This window comes from Chelonoidis abingdonii, chromosome 7, assembly GCF_003597395.2.
Source record: "Chelonoidis abingdonii isolate Lonesome George chromosome 7, CheloAbing_2.0, whole genome shotgun sequence".
NCBI lineage: Eukaryota > Metazoa > Chordata > Testudines > Testudinidae > Chelonoidis > Chelonoidis abingdonii.
In genome coordinates this window covers 82,823,557-82,844,849 of record NC_133775.1, presented here as the reverse complement: position 1 = coordinate 82,844,849, position 21,293 = coordinate 82,823,557, and the positions used below count along the sequence as shown (strand labels likewise).

The window sequence follows — 21,293 nt, the reverse complement described above, 5'->3', positions numbered from 1 at the left end:
GGGGCTGTGACTCCTAAGCTGGGTGAGTGGCTCCAACAGATCCCAGGAACAACATCAGAGCTCTCTGTCCAGAAGAGTGCAGTGCTAGGAACAGCTAAGATACTGTGCAGAACCCTCAAACTCCCAGGCCTCTGGTAGAGGACCCGAGGTTGAGGAAGACACATACCACCCATAGGGGTGAGAGGAGAATTTTTTTTTTATGAACTACACTGTATATAATATGACAGAGTTACAACAAATATATATATATCTCCTGGGAAGTGCTTGTCTATATATAATTTGTTGTAACTCTGTCATATTATATACAGTGTAGTTCCTATCTCTTCCTGGCAGCTTCCAGAGTTTAAGATAGTCAGCATCTGAAATTGCACTGTTTTATCCCAGATTTCACAAATAACAGTCTTATTATTGTAGAAGAGAGCTTGCTGATAAGTAAGGTTTTGACTTGCTTCTCAATTGTTAGAGGAAAGTATGTCTGAAAATGGCAATTACTGTAGCAAACTGATTTGAAAAAATATTTAAACTAAAATCTGTAACGCTGAATTTCTTTTTTTAGGAATATGTCAGAATTTGTGTTTATTATAAAGCTTCTGCTCTGATGCCTCCAAATGTACAGTGCTGGAAAACATTCAGAAAAATACCAGTACCAGTAGTTCACCAATGCCTGTATCCAGCTGAGTGGAAGTGATAGCATATGCTTAGTCATCAAGTTTCAGTGGCACCAAATCCCTTTCTACCATACAGGAAAATAAATATTTGAAGAAGCAATAACTTTTTCTAATTTAATGTTATTTGTATCTAATTTTAGACGTCATTGGTTATTTTCTACGGACTTTTATGAGGAAATATACTTAAGAAGTCATCTTTTTTTTTTTTTTTTAATCTTAACTAGTTGTATTTCATGGATGCAGAGCATAAAATGTTAACCAATTATAGTGTGCAAATAATCTTTTTTTAAAAAATTTGGATTGATTGAATCAACTTTAATGTTATAATACTCCACTCAGTTACAAACTGTTTCAGAATATTCAACATATTTCCCCCTCTTGCAATAGTCGTACAAAAAATACAAACGTGCAATAAAAGATGAACACTTTGCACCACAAATGAATTTAGGAAAAGTTGTCCCCCCACACCTTTTTATGAACTTTTGTAGTTTACCAAATATGTGGTGTACAGGATAGGTCTACATACATCTTAATTTTGCATCTCTGACAACTTTCCAGAAAACTCAAGTATTATCCCATAGTTGACATGATGTCATCAGAGACCTTAGATATGTATGAATAGCTTTAGGACCCAATCATGGAAAGCTCTGAGTGCCCTCAATTCCCATGAGCTCAAAGGCCCAACTTCTAATGCAGGACTTTACTTGTAAATTATTCTCACTTTTTCTTTGTAATATGCAGTATATATCTTTCCCATATGGCAATGATCAAGCTAAAAAGGATGCTACGCTATGGATATATCAGGACTCCTCTGTGGAAGTATAGCTACATTTTCATGGGCCTGAGCCACAAAGACCAAACTTTCCTCAGGGCTGCTCTATTTCAGGCTTCTGATTTAGGCCTATCGTGGATATAGTGCCAAATAGCAAAAAATTAGATCTTGATTCAAATGTAAATTTCCCCAAAGTTCCAGGCACCAGGAGCCGGGATTTAAATGGCTCCTCTGTGGCGGGAAGCTCAGAGGAGCACTTTAAATGCTGGCCCTAGCCCAGCCACCAGAGCTGCGGGCTGGGATTTAAAGGGCTCGGAGCTCCCCACAGCTGCGGGGAGCTCCCCACAGCTGCGGGGAGCTCCCCACAGCTGCGGGGAGCTCCCCACAGCTGCGGGGAGCTCCCCACAGCTGCGGGGAGCTCCCCACAGCTGCGGGGAGCTCCCCACAGCTGCGGGGAGCTCCCCACAGCTGCGGGGAGCTCCCCACAGCTGCGGGGAGCTCCCCACAGCTGCGGGGAGCCCCGAGCCCTTTAAATCCCCGCTGCAGAAGCTGATGCGGTCCGGCACAGTGTACTGGCTCTTGCCGGTACGCCATACCGGGCCGTATCGGCTTACTTTCACCTCTGGCCTGTATTCAGACTACAATCTTTACACACATTGCCACTCTCCTTTCCTTTCCTTTCCAGAACTTAAAAATATGCAGCACAAAACATGAGGCATCCTACCCAGGAACCTGCCCCTAGTCTCAGAGCCTGCTCTTGGTCACTGCACTTTGGTTAGTGGATACTGACATTCCTTGGTGTGGGGGAATTAAAAGTGAAATGCCCAAGTTGCACCCCACAATACTTTTCTCATGCTTGGTGTTTAAGGCATGAACCTATGCTCAGCCTGAGGATTGGATCGGGCCCAAAACTATGTCCTCAATGGCTGTATATGTGCATTTAGCTTTACTGCTTTGTATCAGTTTCAGCTTATATCCTGCTATGTATCAACATTCCACTTAAATCATAATACATTGATGTGATACTTCATAGGCTGGGAAGCACTGGAAGTGCTTTTTGCCCAAAAAATCATTCAGCAGCGGTAAAATGGTGAAGCTGCGGTAACTGGGAGAAGATGTAGTGAATGCCAGGGATGTTAATGCCAGTAAATCTTCCTTTACTCCTGGGAAATTAAATGTTTTGTGAGTCTAAAGCCCCCCATGGTTCAAGTAAGTTTGAGTTTGCAAATCACAGCATCAGCACTTACTTGTTGACTCTTGAAATCCTAGAATAGGAGCAAACAAGGAGAAAGGCTGGAGTTGCTAAGACAGTAGAGAGAAAAGGAAGTGGGAGGTCTTCCTCTTAGTGTTAAACTTGACTTATAATTGGCTTTGCTAAGGTAATGTTCAGAGAAAGCTTTGATTAGCTGTTTTCCCTGGAGCTAAGAAAACTTCTACAAGACTTGAGCTAGAAATCAGTTATTTACATCTCCATGCAAAATGTCAGTACTAGTAAATTTTGCTCTGCAATAGTTATTCTAATGTGGTGCTGGATGATTTCTGTATGCTACTGTAATAATGGTTGAGAGTTTTTAACTAGAAACACATTTAAGAAAGATAAAAGAAAACTTTTGCATTTGTGCTACCCAAACCTCTTTGGCCAATTTCGACTTGCCTTCCTTAGAAGAACAATCTAATTGCATAGTCAAAACTTCCAGGATTTGGCCCTTTCAGCAGTGCTGGACTGACACTGTCAAGCGGCCAGATCAGAACCTTTGAAAAAGCCCTGATTTGGCAAGGTACTTAAGGACATGCCTATTTCTGTGCATGTGAATAGCCCCATTGACTTCACATGCTCCAGGTTAAGCACATACTTGTTTAAGTCTCTTGCTGAATTTGGACCTAAGAGGTCTGTGAGTGAAGTGTGAATGGGTAAATAAAGCCCTACAGGGGAGCCAGGAATATTTTCTTCAGATAATATTTTAAAAAAAAATATCTCCCATTTAGAGATACCTGATGCATTCCGAGATCCATACAAAATGCTCATTCTGATCTAATGTGACAGACCCAAACCAGTGGGGTACAGGAGTCTGGTAGAGGGCAAATATGGTGGTCACTGGATGAATAGTTTTCTGTTCCCTGAGTGACCAGAGCAGGGACTGCACTAGAGTAATCAGGAACCTGCTAGAACCAATTAAGGCAGACAGGCTGATTAGAACACCTGCAACCAATCAAGGCAGGCTAATCAGGGTACCTGGATTTAAAAAGGAGCTCACTCCAGTCAGGTGAGGGGGAGCCAGAGGAGAGGAAGTGTGTGTGAGGAGCTGGGAGCAAGAGGCACAAGGAGCTGAGAGTGAGAGGGTGTGCTGCTGGAGGACTAAGGAGTATAAGCGTTATCAGACACCAGGAGGAAGGTCCTGTGGTGAGGATAAAGAAGGTGTTTGGAGGAGGCCATGGGGCCCAGGAGTGTAGCTGTCATGACAGCGTTACAGAGGCGCTAATAGACAGCAGAGTCCACATGGGGCTGGAACCCGGAGTAGAAGGTGGGCCTGGGTTCCCCCTAAACCTCCCAACTCCTGGTCAGACACAGGAGGAGTTGACCCAGACTGTGGGGAAGATCACTGAGGTGAGCAAATCTGCCACTAGGCGCAGGAGCCACCAAGGTAGAGGAGGAACTTTGTCACACTAAGAATAAATGTCTTCACTGACAGTGACAAGCTATCTCTCATATCTTGGCACCAATATGGATACAACAGCTTCCCTAACTGGGTCAGTTTATTAACATAACAGTGGAGTTTGGAGAGACAGGATGTAAAAGTGGGAAATAAACACTCCAGGCAGAGAATCTCTCCCTCCCTAACATTCCTTTCTAATGTAGATGAGAGAGAGAGATTACCTTATATACTCGATCATAAGTTGGTTCATTTGTAAGCCGACCCCACCAAGATGGATAAGTAAAAATGGAAAATTTTTATAACCCATTCATAAGCCGACCCTATAATTCAGGGGTCAGCAAACTTTGGCTCCTAGGCCATCAGGATAAGCTGCTGGTGGGCCGAGATGGTTTGTTTACCTCAAGTGTCCGCAGGCATGGAGGTAAATCTAAGTAAACAAAGTGTCCCGGTGCATCAGCTGCTTACCCTGACGGGCCAGGACAGCAACTGGTGGGGAAATTTTTGGGGATGGAGAAGCTGGGAGTCAGGGGAGTAACCCCTGTGACCACCCTCCACATGACCCCACCCCTAGCCTGGGGCCTCCACACTCTCTCCATCTCATCCTTTCCCACCTTATCTGGGGAGGGCCAGGGGAGGATGTCTCTGACCTGGCTGGAGCTGCTCCGGCAGGCTGGGCTGCACGGCCGCAGCCTGCTCTGGCGTGCCAGACCAGGCAGCGCAGACACAGCAAGTTCTAGTGGGCCGGGTGGCACAGCCCCAGCCCGCTCTGTGAGGTGGGACCGAACGGCACGGCTGCAGCCTGCCAGCCCCGGAGAGCAGCGTGGCCAGAAGTGGAAAGACTCTGGCTCCACCTCTTCCCTTCTGGCTCTGCTGGCTGTGCTGCCTCCTCTTTCTCCCTCTGTTAGGAGGAAGGGCTGTGTCCCACCTCTCCCTCTCTATACCCACTCATAAGCTGACCCCCTTCTCTGGTGCTTCCCTTTTTTACTAAAAAAAGTCGGCTTATGAGCGAGTATATATGGCAGTCTGTGTGAGTGCCTTTAGACTGTGAGCTCTTCTGATAAGGACTTAGTTATTTTCTGTCACAGTTTACAGAAAACCATGTATAGCACCATGTACAGTTATGATCCTCCTCTTTTCCTCCTCCTTTTCTAGAAGATCTACTCAGCCAGTCCCACACTCAGCTACAGCCACCTCCTCATCAGCTCACCAAAGCCACTCATCCCTGCAAGCTTATCTCCACACCAGTACAATCAGTCACTCACCCATAACACACACACAAATACTCCCACAGCCTGTTACCCAGTTGTAGCTTCCAGCAGAGGTGGGGGATTGATGCTAGAAAATAAGTCATTCCTTGGGGCAGAGAGGGAACCAAAAAAGTACCAAGAAGCATGAAGAGCAGTCATTTCCTAGGGCTGGTCTACACTACGGGGGAAAATCGATCTCAGATACGCAACTTCAGCTACGTGAATAACGTAGCGGCAATCGTGGGGGCTAGAATCTTTTCGGCAATCGTGGGGGCTAGAATCTTTATTATTAAATCTGAAGTTCTCGTGTAGTCATTGGATTCCAGAAGCTGGAGCTGTAAGAGAAACACCAAACTTTGTAAAACTCAAAGTGAAATCATGAGATTGGTCAACACTGGGTATTTATATGGCCTCTATCACCATAGCATGTTAGCCCCTCATATACATCAATTAATTCATCTGCATAACAACTTCTGCAGTGTAAGAAATAATTTGGATGGGGAAGCTGAAGTGTGGGGAGTCTAAGGGCCAGATATTCACAAATATTTGTCCATTTAACTCCCAGTGAAATTAATTGCATTTAGACACCTAAATACCTTTAAAAATCTGGCTTTATGTAATAAGCCCAAAGTCACACAAAAATCTGTTACATAGCTGAGAACTGGACCCAGATATCCTAAATCCCAGTCCATTGGCCCCATCCTCCCTATTCTCAATAGAGGTAGGATGCTTACTAAACCCTGAATGAGACTCAGGGCTGGTCTACACTACGGGGGAAAATCGATCTTAGATACGCAACTTCAGCTATGTGAATAACGTAGCTGAAGTCGAAGTATCTAAGATCGAATTACTCACCGCCCTCACGGCGCGGGATCGATGTCCGCGGCTCCCCCTGTCGATTCCGCAACTCAGTTCGGGTTGGTGGAGTTCCGTAATCGATATAAGCGCGTTTGGGGATCGATATATCGCGTGTAGATGAGACGCGATATATCGATCCCTGAGCAATAGATTGCTACCCGCCGATATGGCGGGTAGTGAAGACGTAGCCACAGGGAGGCAGCTGCAGCAGGGACAGGATTTGTTTACTTTTCCATTGCCCCCTCAATCCTGCCTCCCTGTGCAACAACATAGTCCTCCTGTGACCTAATGTCCACTCTGCACACAGGGAACGTGACCATTGGCCAGTTGATTAGTTGCCCATCGGCCCAATTTGGTCCTGTCCTTATGTTGAAGAAGGTATAAATGAAGTATATTAAATAAGAGGCTCTAACAGTATGTTAAAAAGGGTATTAAAAGCCCATACTATATGAAATCTAATCCTACTTTATGTGAGAATGTTGCACATGGACTTCTTCTAATTACAAGGAAAGTTCATAATCAAATCTGAAATTAAAAATTGTTTCCTAATCATATTTCCCAATTCTAAACCTGATCTAATGGCTAAACCCGATTTAATGTTTGACATTGTTAGTCCTAGATCAGATTCCCTCCTCTCTCACCACCTTCTAGCTTGATGTAAAAATAATAGCGTGAATTGAGAGAGAATATCTGTAATATCTGTTCTTTGACAGACAAGTTCAGCAATGCTAATATTTTTGTTACTGTGTAAAACTCAATTATCAACATGAAGTATTAATTCTTTTGTTTACCAATGATAGTTTGTCAGCTGTTATAAGTAGAGTTCCATCTGCCAGTTAAACTATATTGTAAATTGTTGTGGAAATTAGCAACTCAATTTTTTTCTGTCCAAATGAATATGTGAACTAAATTGCACATAATGCATTCCTGAAAGAAGAAGAAAAAAAATCACAGGTATACTACACAAGCATATGCCAATCAGGCAAAAAAACAGGCACACATTGTGATTATCTCAGTTTTCAAACCTGGAAGAGATAAGAATGTGTTGCTAAATGAGAGAGGCAGTATGTCATGCTCACTGAATAAAAACAGAAGCTGCCACTTTGGCTTTATTCTAAGAATCTTTGCTTGAAAACTCCCCAATCTTTTCTTTATGCTTATTCTCCCTCATATTCTCATTGTCTCTCTCTCTCATTGCTTTCTCATTCTCTCTCTTATTGTTCTCTCTTTTCCTGCCTTTGATGCACATACGTTGTCACATTTCATTGACTCTCCCCTCTTCTCTGTTCTTACACTCACGCCTAGTGGTGCTTTAGCCAGAGCGTGCAGCCTCTCAGGCGAGTTTTAGTCATGTGTGAAGCTCAGTTTGATCGAGCGCTCCTTTTCTGCCTTTTCACTCTTGCAAAAGATTAAAAGGTGGCGTCACATCGCTCCCCTGCTCCTTCTTGCAGGAGGGACTTAAAAGGGACAACAAAAGCTAATCACTTTCAATAAGCATTTTCTTGCAAAAAAGGGACTTAGCTGTGCAATTTGAGGCTGTTGGTGAGGACTGGGAAGGCTAGAGATGCTTCATACTGCTAACAAGGGAAGGAAGCCTTCAACTGAGGCAGGTAAGAAGTATCTGATCTGAGTGTTTTACAGAGTGGCTTAGTCAAATCGGTAGATTTTCATCATTTTTGTAACTAAGGAAAGCATCTACAGCAAAGAGCAGCAGGGATCTTGTATCGGCTTCCTTCCATTCAAGATGTAAAGTACCTGTAATAATTGTGATGTACTAGAGCATGCCGTAAATTCAATTGCAAATGGATTTGTATAGAAGCTGCATTTACACTGCATGTTTGTCCTTCTGTTTTATTTCAATGCATGGGAGACTAGAAATGGAAAATGCAGCTTTTGTGCAAGCAGGACTTTGCATAAGGCTGAATTCAGTGCTTAAGGGGAAATCTCAATGTGCTGTTCAGTGTCTAATTCCAGCTCTTAGTTTTTCAACCTTGCAGGCACCTGACATTCTGCAATTTGTTTCTAACAACTGAACATACACAATTAATTATTATTATTTGAGGTTTAGAGTAAAATCTAGAGTGGAGTTTGTTGCAGTGATAGTGATTTGTTTGCCTGACATTTCGTCAGAAGAATAGCTATACCCCTTTAGACGTATTGTAAAACCTAGTTCATGTTTATGTACTGTTAATAGAGATTAAGTACCATCCTGAATGAAATATGGAACTAAAACTCATAAACTGCACCGGTGTTTAGTAAAGCAATCACAAATTAGAATGATGAATTTATGTCAGTTGTCAAATGGAGTTAACTCTGGAAGTGCTGTTCACAAGTACACTTGGAATACTATAAAGGGGTTTCCATATAACAGCTATTGAGATGGACTAATTATCATTCCAGAGGTCTGAACTTTAATCTGTGTGTCTGAAATAAAATTATAAACCTTAGTATCCCTAGTTTTCAGAAACATGTCTTAGTGTGATGGTTGAAAGGGATTTAAAGACAAAAGTAATTTCGCAATTAAATTATGTAAAAATAGGAATATATATGCTACTTAAAGCTTTCTCCATTCACCATGACTAAAGTGTTTAGCTACTGCGATCTTTGTTTCAATTCCTCATTAATTTTTTGGAATCCTGTGCTCCTGCATTTTATGATCATTGTCAGTGTGCATGACCTAACACTTTTGAATAAGAAGGATAGTATTCTATAAACACCAGGATTATTTTTTTTCTCTCCATGGTAATGCAAAGATTCCATTAACCTCTCTTGATAGTCAGACCTTTATTAGTGATTTAAAAAAAAAACAGCATGCAATTGTCAGGGTTACCTGTTTGTAAAAGTACAGGTATATTAGTAAATTAAACTGCCATTGGAAAGAGAGGTATAATAAGATAACTTTATAAGTTCCCATGAAGTAAACATAATTTGACAGGTAGATTGGAGCATTGTTGACCTATGAAGAGGCAGGATGTAGAAGGAAATTAGTAAATTTGGTAGACAAGTTATTGGTCTTTATGCAAGTTTACCCTAATGCTATGATAGACGGGTGCCCATCACCACATATTTTGTAAAAATCAGGGTGAGGCTTTGTGCATACATTCACAAAACTGATTTTACAAGATAGGTAGCAACAAGCCACCATGTATCTATGGGTGGGATCGAGTCCCCAGGGAATTCTAGTCTCCCTCCCATCAATGTACAGGGATTCATATGCATTATTCCCTTTACCTTCAATGGGAGATATCCATGCAAATTGCCCCATATTTGAAGGTGTGCACTGGACCCCATAGCACATTGTAGGAAACTCCAAATGAGGCAAAGTATCAAAAACTTTCTTAGGGGTTTGTCAGGGATATTTTATTTTATTGTCAGTGAAATTTTACTTAACTTTCTTAGGAATTTGTCAGGGATATTTTATTTTATTGTCAGTGAAATTTTATTTAACGCATAATTTAAAACTTTGCAAGGGCCATGACCACAGCAGTATTTTTTTTCTCAAAAATTTCATTTAAGTTCTTTCAACTAATGCTACTTTCACACTTCAAACCTGCATAACTGCATGAACAATCAACTTCTGCTATGCTTATAATTTCTAAGTTAAAAAGCAGGGGAGTGATTTTTTGTATCTCAGACTTGAAAGGATCTGACTATTCCTTATGTAGTGTTTTAAAAGGATGCCTTCATGCTGTCTTAAGGATATTAATAACATAAAAGGTTATATAACCTTGATAATAGGTTAACTTTACATATCATTTAGTCAGTTATAATACATCCTTATGAGAGAGCAGATCTTGGAGGTCAAAAGCTTGGTGCAACTCTGGCAGCTTAAGCCAGTAGTAGTAACTCTGTTTAAAACTGAATCGCACATCATTTCTCTCTCATTTTGGCAGATGCTAACTCTGCCCTACTAAACATCAACTGCATGATTAATATAAATAGCAGCATTTTATTGATGTTCCAGTAGATGTAGCTGGAGAGCAAAAGAAAGATCATTTTTATAGAGAAATAGAAATGCAGTGGGGTTCACAAAGCAAAGAAAAAAATCTCAAACGATACTGATAGTATTTATGAAGGTTGCTGATTGATTAATTATGGAAGATCATTACATTAGAACACCATATTACAGGGTGATTTTTAAACTGAAGATGAGTTAGTGGTATTATTCCAGTTTTGTTGAATACATGATAGGTCTGTTTGCTATTTGAAATTAAAAAAAAATTGAGGTTACTGAACGTTGCTATTTAGAATGCAGATTTTCTCAGAAGAAGAGCTGAAAAAGCTCTTACCCTTAAGAGGAATGATCAAACACATTATAAAAATGTGCACCAGTTGCTAATATGTAATGAAATGTTAAGAAATTAAAAGCATGCAACCTCTAAACTAATTTAAATGCTCTGAGGCTGATTTCCTAGTGAATATTAGCTGCTTAACAGAGCAACGTGTAAAACAATCAAAAGGATTTAATTGCTTGCTAGTAAGGGTCTATCATTATATAAGTTTGAAAAATAATAGCATTGCCTTCAGAATAGAAAAGGTAATTAAAAAGAGAAATTATGAGCAAAATTTCAATAACAAAAGGCAATGTACAGAATAAAATAGGTAGAAATAGGATAGCTGATAGCAAATTTGAGCACTGAAAGCTGTGGTGTCCTATGCTGAAACTACTATGTTAGTAATCACTCTGATAAAATGACAAAGCAGTCCCAAAGGAGCAGCGGATTCTACTATACAGACATTAACTGATGCAATTTCAGGCAACCACTGACCTCTATCTGTGGGAATATTTATTTTTGGAGATGATAATCAACTAACAGATTTCAAATTCAAAACAGTAATGCATTTTTTAAAACATAGGATACATTTTTGTGTGCTGCAAAAACCTTTTTGCCTGGATAAAAGTGTTCCCATACACTTACATTATCTTGTATATCAGTCAGTGCCTTATCTGAAAAGATTAGTTTGGGGTAGGTGTGGAGACTTGGGGTGAGATTCCTTTGCATGAAGATCACCAATATGTTGAATTTAATACAAAATTTATTGTAGAATGGTTTGATTTAATACCCAGTCATTTTCCGTGCTAGTATTTTGTACTTTTGCTTATGTGAGCAAGAAGTGTATAGTTAGAAGAGATATGTGTGGCAGATCTTTATATTTTGCATATTTTGTAATTAACACTGTAAATCAAGTGTATTCAGGAATTGCCTATTATTTTGTTTTAGTTTTGGTGAGTGTACTTTGTTTTTCACAGATGCAGGCTGAACAATTCCCTTTGTCTGAGATATTTTTGTATGACATTTTTCTTAAATGGACACATTTAACATAACCACTGTTTTTTCTTCAGACTGCGCTTTTTGTTCCTTTTGTTTCTTTAGTGTGTTTAAACACACACACACACACAGAGTACTCATTAATCTTAAAACGTAGTCATCCTTTTTAGTTTGACATTACATAAACGAAATCCTCATCCTGTGTCTCATGCCAGTAGTTTTGGAACCGTTGGAATGCTGCAAACATTGACCCAAAATTTTGTACGCGTTTTTGTACATGTTCATTTTAGACTTGCAGATCTCTCAGTGTGCACAAACTCAGTTTGCATGTGTGCAGTGGAAGAAATATGCATCTAAGATGGGAATGTGCAAAAGTGCATAGGCACTTTTGTTCATACCGCTTTTAAAATGCACGCCATTATTTCTGTAAATGCCACAAGAGTAGATTGCAAACTCAGTTGTCATGTACTTGTGTCTTTCTTATTTTGTTTGATTTCATATATGTCAATTCCCTGAAATGGTACAGAATTCACTTTAAATGGCCATAACGTATTATAAGTTAAGAGAATTCTCTGTTGAAAACAATAGGGAATTCTGCTTAAAAGCTGATGACACACTGTAGCACTAAGGAATAAACTTTCTTCTTTGTATTTTTCTGTGTTCTCAAACTCATAAGGAAGAAAAAAAAATCAGCCTACCCTGAACAATTGCTGTTTTATGTGGGAAGTGTATAGATTTTACTAAAGAATTCTTTAGATTTTCACAGATGTCTATAGCAAAAATAACATTACTTTGTTAGTGGAATGCTATTTCTGAATACACTATAAAGAGCTTAAAACAGTTAGTGTAGAAATTATCATGGCTGTCATAATGCCACACCTGTCAACAATAGTTGATACCTAGTCTCTGTGTGTGTGTATGTATACATGTATAAGATACATAAATTACAGCAAGTTTTAACTAGCGTACATTATGTAGACTATCCCATATCACTTGAGACCTGGATGAAAATACAAACCGTTTTCTCTCCTGCACGCATTATTTTAATTCTTCCCATTTACTTGCATCTGCTCACTATTGTAATACCTTCAAAGATGGGGTCCCACTCTTGGCAGTCACACTTAACACTATCAAACGTTATAGACATCACTTATCATACACGATTGCTTTCATAAAAGCAAAGTACGGGGAGTATTATTGTGATTAGTGTTCAGTTCAGTTTAGAGTTAAATTTCAGGGTGTTTGTGTTTATTTGGAACAGAAATTAGTTATGCATAGCTCTAATGTACACTGGAAATGCTTACTCTATGCACTGTATATAGTATCTGGGAAGCTTGAACTGAATGCTTCTATGTAACTCATACCATCCTTTCATCTAATACATTGGAGTTAGGTCCAATTCTAGCCATTGTATAAAATACATTGTAGTTAACAGGGTTTTTTAATCCTCTATGTAAAATTTGTGAAGAGCCACAATGCCATAAAGTTCAATTTCTGTATTTTGCTTGTACGGTACTTATTAAAACTCTTACTCAAACTGCAACTCACAACTGGCCCCAGATCATGTAAAATTTACATCATGTATTATGATGTGTATAGTATGATGTAAAATTCTGTAATAACCTAATGCAAAGTAACCTATTAGAAATCAGAACCTATGGTAGATCCCTTTTTCTGATTGTTCACACCAAAATATCTTTATGCCTATTTCATACCATGGAATAATGTGAAATTAAAGGATCCTATGAATAGCATTTTTGTGGCATGTTACCAATATTGGAAACAAACATTACTGAGTAAATTTTCAGTGCAACACTGTAGGATTTCATCTACGTGCCTTAACGCTGTATATTCTGCATGGGAAAAAATGTGCATTTAACAGGATGAACATATAATCATTTATGTATTTGTGATAACATTTTGATTATTTATATATGATCAACCTGTATTATGAGGTTTTGATTAATGGTAACCTTTTTGGTGTTAACACAGGCATGAAAGGAAAGCAGTAATTCTTACAGCCCCGTATGTTCCCCTTTATTAATGGATTAATGTCTATTTTGAATAGGCTTTATTTGATAATGTTTGGCTCTTTACCTTGACCCTTTCTCTTTGGACTAGATGTCAAGCTCAAAGTAGGCTTTTATACAGATTCCATCTAAGCAGCACAATAGAGGCAAGCAAGCTGCCACAAGATGTTACCATTTCTAAAAAGTGTTGACTCCAAGTTGTGGGTGGCATCCCCCCCCCCCCTTTATGCATTTAACAATGATCTGGTAAAGTAAGGAGAATTAGAACTTTACCTTTCTCATGAAACAAACAGGTTTTGATTCTTAGAAATGTGATATATTACAGTGTTTATATCGAGAGTCACATGTAAAGCTAAATCCCCTCCATGAGGCTAAAAATTAAACTATCCGTGTATATCTTGGTGGGGCAGTTGAGGGGAAACAGGCTTAAATATACCTGGTAAAAGATTCTACTTATATAGTAAATACACAAGAAGAAGAACCATTCTAAACCTAATGCAAAATGGGCTAAGTAACTCATGCAGGATGTGTATGTGTTTACACAGATTTATTATAGCATGTAGCGATATCTAGGTCTAGCACCAAAATGCGCGCACACAAAAATAAATGTATAGATGTATACACACAAATATACACATATAGTCTCTAGAGGTCAGTAGAATGTAAGGAATGGGCAAATGTTCAGCTCTCTAATATTGAGACCTGGAGACAGAGTATATCAGTTGTCACCACTGAGAAAAGATAAATATTCTGTTAATGAAATTTCAAAGTGAAATAATTAGTCACAGTTAACAAAGAGCCAAATGAAAGAGAAGCATGTCTGTCTTGTTGGGGAAATTAGTTTAATCTCTTTATTTTAGGCAAATTCCTGATAAATGTTCATTTATGTGGCGAGAGCCTTGACAGAAACCCAAGCTATAATTATTGTATAATAGTTCATTATAGTGTGTCTCCTTACCACCTTTTTCTGAGATGGTGTTTAGAATGACTGGAATAAAAATCGAAATAGTCTTTTGTGACATGGCTGAGTACTCAGCAAAGCAGGAACACAATGCAGACAATATAATTTCTTTTCACATTTATCCATTCATCCTCACTCATTCTTCATAAATTGTTTTAACCTTGTTCATCTTCTGCTAAAATTGAATATTCTAAGTGACACAAATCTATGGTGGTTTGAGGGTGGATGGAGCTGCCATTCATATTTTCCTTTCTGGAGGGAAAAATCCTGTTTTTGAGAGACTTTTTTTCTCTACTTTCTAAAGCTTTTTTTTCTTTTAACTTGTTATGATTATTGGTTTAGTTTCATATTATTAAGTTAAATTTCCTCTGAGAGGGTTAGCAATACAGTGGCACAAGGCTTTCATCTCTGAAGGAGTTGGTTCAAATTACAATTTGTGTCACAAGTAAAAATGAGTTTGGTGTCCCTAGTGGAAATTTTGTCCATACCTTAAAAACACAGTAATTCCCTACCCAAAAGAGGTCAACGAGTGGAATGGCTAGACTGATGCAGTTCAAGTTTGGGTTACATTAATATGGAGCTACAAGAGAGGTTTTGCATTAAAATTCAAACAGGAGGAAGTAGGATTTACAGAAGTTCTGATTTGGATGCTGACTTTTGCATTGCAAGAAAATTTTCTTGTTTTCAATTGAAATTCTGCTTAGCAGAGAAAATATATGATGTTCTGAGAAGAAGGAATAAACTTTTAAATATATTTGACTAAGGCTGGAACACATAGAAGTGCCGTGCGCTGTGGTTCTGTTCAGTCTGTAGGAATACCATAGCACAACTTATCTCATTAGAAAGTTGTATTCTTATTAAGCAGGCCTACTTAGGGAAAAAAAGGTGAATAAGGGCAAAGGTCATTATAAGAAAATTGGGAAAATTAGCTTTGTGGAACTTGGTGGCATTGTGTTAGTACAGCAACAATTCAAACATCATATACTTGATGCACAAGGTGGACTTTATGCACGACTACTTGCATGGCATTTTTGTCCTTTATACCGTTTCTGTTGCTCAGCAATCAAGTGATCAGTCTTCAGTGGCTGTTGGCTCACAATCTCGTTCTGTATTTTCTTTTAATATTTGTTAAGAAAAAGCAGAGTTGTCATAAGTTCTACAGTGATTAAACTTTGAAGGTAAACTTAGTCAATACCTGCCTGCACTTTGCCTGCGCTGTTTAGTCATTTGTTTTCATAGGCATTGCATTTCCTCTTCCACCACAATAAGCGAGTCTTTTACAAGGTTTTGTTTCTTTATAGAATAAATAATAAATAGTGAAACTGTTCAGGATACATAAATAAGATGGAAACATAGTTAAATATTAATTGATAATAGTGTTATAAGGTCGTACCTTGCATATGTACATGGGACATTTCACAGCATAATAATAGGTGTAATTATACAATTATAATTATGCATGGAGGCTCTTATTTTGGAAAGAAGTGGAGTTATATCAATAGAACTATAGTGATGATGGTATTATTTATTTATTATTACTGTCTTGTTTGTAAATTTGAAGTAATTCACTGTTGTTTTTTTTCTCTTTCTCTTCCTCTCCCTCCACCCCTTTTAGTTTGTCATCCTTCTGTGATACTTGAGACCTTTTTTGTTTCCTGTTTGTTATATGTTGTGGTATAAGATGTTGATATTGTGTAGCTCTTGTATTTGGACTTAGGCAAGTTATCCCTTTCAATTTTACTAGGTTTTTAGTTATTTTTATTAGAATGCCCTGGGGCTATCCTTTGAAAACTAAAAATCTAATCTGGAAGGCTGAAGAGCTCAACTGTCAAAATAGTTTGCTAAGCATTTTCCTTGCTAGCAATCTAATTAATTGATAAAGATATTATTCTGACTTCTCCCCAAAATAGTTTATGAAATCAAAATTTTAAATTGTCATTTTTTGCTTATGGATCACTTACTGCAGATGATGCAGGACTAACAGCTTCAATGAGCCGGCTCTAACAGAACTAGAGCTCTGAAGATAGACAGGCCTGCAACATGCTGAACACTCTTCGGAGATGCTGAGTGCTATCAACTCTGTGGCATCAGCAAAATTTGAGTGTGATCAGCATCTCATGGGATTAAGTTCTTATTTTCTCTATGCTATAAAAGGACCAAAATGGAGATAGTCACAATGAATATTTCCTGCATTGCAAATACATTCACTGTTCTGTATATGTTTGGCAAAATCTGACATAGCCATATCAGATAAATGTGTGCAAGACAAGAGGAATGACTTCTTCATACAACACACAGGTAACCTCTGGAACTCACTGCCATGGGATGTTATGATGGTTAAAAATATAATTGGATAACAAAGACCTAGATAAGTTCGTGGAGGATAGATCCATCAATGGCTGTTAGCCAAGATGGTTAGAGATGCAACCTCATACTTTGGGCAACCCTAAACCTCTGATTTCTGGAAACAGGGAGGGGAAGACTGGGTGGATCATCCCAAATTACTCTATTCTGCACACTATCCCTGGAGCTCTGGAACTGGCCACTGCCAAAGACAGGATAGTGGGCTAGATGGACCTTTGGTCTGACCCAGCATAGCAGCTCTTAATTTCCTGTGTTCTCACTGAAGTGCATTGGAGTTCTCCATGTACATCCCATGGTAGAATTTGGACCAAATCAACTACATGTATGGAACACCTGAATGCCAATTAGATTTGCACATACATACAGTCCTACAGAAGAAGGTTGGGGAGGCTGTATGGGTGGGAAAGGTGGCTAGGTAGAATATTTTCTCATCCACATCGCATAGCTACTTCTCTTCGCTGCTTGGTTTGCATCTCTGTTCTTTGTGTCCCAGGGGAAAGCTGTTTAGTAGACCTGAAAGCTGTGGTAACAAGTGCTTTGTGTGGCATGTTTTGCCCTTTCTATGCAGTGGAGCTTGCAAACAAACTTTCATGGTTAGTCACCGCTTCCATGGGTATTAGTAATTCCTTGCTGCTGTGTATTCCAGAGATTGGTCAGGGAGTTCGCAGGCTCCCAGCCACAGGAAGCACCTGTTTGTGAGATGAGTACAGGGAGCAGATCTCAGTCCTCCGTCTGAAATCCTGACCAATCTCCTTTCCTTATTCACACAGCCACTGATCTTAAGAGAAGTATTCACTGGACAGTTAATGCTTTGAGAGTCACATGTCTTGGGAGGCCTGAACTCCCCTTCAGTGCAGAATATGATTTACAGGCGCAACTTCCATTATGAAATTCAACACTCATGCACATATGAAGCCAGAATTGGTGCCTAAGAGCCCTGATCTTGCACTCAGATGTGAGCAGGTGAAGCCCCATTAATTTAAATAGAATTGTTAGGATATACTGGCAAATGTTCTGGTAAACCATGTAAAGTAGCAATATCAATGAATCAAGCATAGGATTGTCTCACTTTGGGTGGTATACACTGAAGGATTTTTTTAATCTGAAGTATACATTTTTGCTTACTTAGAGTTGACATGGCCATATTTATATGTTTATGAGCAGCCAGCCAACAAATGACTGTAATTTAACTTCAGGAGACTACATTTTGTTTTAGCTATAGGCATACAAGGCTCTTGTTGACCTCACAGAGGACTGGGTGCATGCATTTGAGGGCAGAATTTGATTGCAAATATCTCATACTAGTTTTAAAAAATCATCAATTTTCAATGGGTTAATAGTCATTTTTAATTTCACCCTTTAAATTGTATAGGAAGAAATGTTAGTTATGAAGAATTGTGTGCTCCTATCTGCATGTACAGAGTATATACATGTGAATCCAACATTATCTATGCCATCATGTCTTCTATTGAGATAAGAATAGTTGGTTACTCTATTTCTTCTTAACAGGAGAAATGGTATTTTTAGATAATAGAAAGACAAAAGTGCTTGTCTTATAAAAAATATCAACTCACTCACAGAATTATATCCATACTGCAGTAACCATGGCATCCTTCATATCCAAAGTATTCTGAAATGACTCTAATAATCAATATGACTATAAAATAATAAATTGTTTCCATTAAATTATTTAATTCTCTCTTTCTCTCTCTCTCTCACACACACACAAATTAACAGCGCCCCCCTTGGCTATGCCATAAAGGGACCATGGAAATGCTTCGACCCCCCCCCCCCCCCAACACACTATTGATTTGGATGCATTTTGTGATCCCAATTATGGTTGTGGATTTGTTAATGTAAAATTGGTAATTGTTGGGCTTTGAAGAGGGATGCAGCATCTTCAGCAAGAGCTTATTAAACTGTAAAATATGGATTGCCTTTACCCTAATGGCCTCTGAATCCTATTACCATCCCATTAGAGAGTGTGGGATTTTAGTAATTCTGTTGTTGTTTCCAGTGGGCAGTGACTATAATGGGGAAGGGCAGGGGTTAATGCAATTCATCTCTTTTAATACTTGTAACTCTGAGTCTCATCACTCTGCCCGGTTTCATTAGGTTTCTTTTTTTTTTAAATGCCGAGAGATTCTTTAAGCACCTCAAATTAAAAAAAAAAATAAAGAACTTGAGATTTCCTTAGTTATCTCCATTTTGTAAATAGAGGAGAAATGAATAAGTTGATATGTAAACATGTTGCAAAATAGGCTGCAGTGTAGAAGAGTTTTCAATTACTGTCATTATGCCAAGAGCTGTATTAAAATACCTCTTCAGTCAAGATAATTATAATATTATTATTTCTTTATATTGCAGTGGCACCCATAATGTACTAATCATTTTCTAGGTACACAGAAAGGTATCATACTTGCCCCAAAGAATTTAACAGTCTGGAAGAGAGAAAGACAGAGAGCTGAGGAAGTGGCACAGCTAGTTTCACATTTTATTTTTGTCTGTTGGTCTGTCTTTTTGCACAAACAAACCCACAACTGTCCTCCTACCTTGCAGTTATTAGTTAGCTAATTTCTTACAGCAGGAGCACACCTTGAGGAGGGATTTGATTGAGGGTGCATTATTTCAGAAAGAGGATGCTGTGTGTAGAGGCCGTTGGCCCTTTCCAGTAGCGGATGGGACCAACATATTGACTGCAACAACTGCATAGGAAGCTGGAATAATATTTCCATGTATTTTGTGGAGATTCTTTGACAGCTGAGTTCCAAATGCTAGAAGGGATTGCTTCTAATGTTAGAACAGAATCAAAATTGGGAGATTTCAAGCTGACATTGTTAGATCACTTGAAAGAGAGGGTTGTCAATGGAACTTTTAATATGCACTTTATCTGATGCTGATGTGTATGTCAGGCTGAGTTGGCATTCGAAGTTTTATTCATGAAAAATGTTTTTAGCTAATACATTTTTTCTTTTAAAAAAAAAAAAAAACAGCAGAAATTACTTTGCAAAACAAATTAGTTTCCCACAGAGAAGCACTGAAAGGTGTAACCATTTTCCTTAATTGGAAGTAGGAAAGCATTACAAAGGCTGGAAAGTTCATAACTTGTTTTTCCTCAGGTCTCGTAATGGATCAAAATATCTGGGTTTGATGCACCACAGTGTCACCTGTAGCTACAATTGCTCCTTCTGCTGTGTGATTGACTAAACTCTTATGCCCAAATCAAAAAATTTGATGAGAGAGGAATGGAAAAAGATGGGTCTTTTGAAACACAATTAGTGATGCTCAAAGGATGTGTTGGTCACATATAACTATATATTTATATGCCCACATGTTTGATCATAAAATATATAAAGACAAAATAGAGTAAAGCTAAATCTAACACTTCAGCTTCAAAGCACTCTGCAGATATTAACTCCTTATGCCTTACCACACCCCTGTGTGGTGGGATCCTCTATAAGCTAAAAGGCCAAATTCACTGCTGTCAGGCATTGCAAACAGGTAGGTGTTTGCCACACAAGTGGGCACTGAGATATTCGATTTCCCCAGTTGCTACTGGTACCATTTGGCTTTGTGAGGAAAGGGCTCAAGGGCTTCCCTCTTCCTCATCTACTTCCAGGCTACTATGTCAGGGCTGGGAGAAAGAGACTCAAGGATTTCCCTTTCTGTGGGTGCTGCAGATCTGGTGAAGGAGCAGCTCTGGAACTTTCCCTCCCTTTTTCTCCCCCTATGTTTCTCCTATTCTTACTATCCCCATGGAAAATGAGGGAGATGGTGTGTGGGATGGAGAGAGGAAGTATTAGGAGACAATAGAAAGGCGGAGACTGAGTGGTGTAGAAGAGGTGATAATGAATGAGAAAGGAGAGAGAGTCAACAGAGAGGGCAGAAGGAGAAGGAATGATTGAACAAAGGTAGACTGCAGAGAGGGGTGATAGCGTAACAAGGGAAGGAAATAGAAATTGGGAAGGCCGCACACATGGGTTTTAAAACTTGAACTTGGGAAAATCACTTGTTCAGCATGCAGAGAAATAGAGGAATATTGTTTGCAGGGTAGGTAAGTTATATTTGCCTTCCTTTACAATTATATAAAGAGACGTATATGTGACTTATCATAGGTTACGTGTTGAGTGACTGTTATAGCAAGGGCTACACTTCCAGGCCTCCTGGCAAACTAGTACTCTGCTTAGACCTCTCCCTCCTTCCTGTTATCACTTATTTATGTGTATTGTGGCAGTGCCCACAAGACTGTATCAGGTCAGGACCCCATTGTGCTAAGTGCTCCACAAACTCATAGAAATAAATGGTCTTTGTACTGAAGAGCAACTAATCAGGGGTGCTAGAACAATTTGTATAACGGGGATGCTGAGAGCCATTGAATCAAAGTGTAAACCCTGTATATGATGGAAACCATTTCCAGTCAGGAGGTATGGCAGCACCCCTAGTTCCAGCACCTATGAATCTAACTCACA

General features: G+C 39.1%; 1 protein-coding gene across 3 annotated transcripts in view; it reads left to right on the top strand.

Moving 5' to 3' along the window:
- Positions 1-21,293, top strand: part of TENM2 (teneurin transmembrane protein 2) — an 851,854-nt gene that overhangs the window by 244,164 nt on the left and 586,397 nt on the right. Inside the window, exon 1 of one of the 3 annotated variants that reach the window (XM_075068079.1) lies at positions 7,567-7,809. The exons of the other annotated variants lie outside the window; for them this stretch is intronic. Coding sequence (XP_074924180.1) covers positions 7,764-7,809 — 46 coding nt within the window. The 5' untranslated portion in view covers positions 7,567-7,763. Of the gene's footprint in view, positions 1-7,566; positions 7,810-21,293 lie in introns of those variants that run through there. 3 annotated transcript variants of the gene reach the window in all.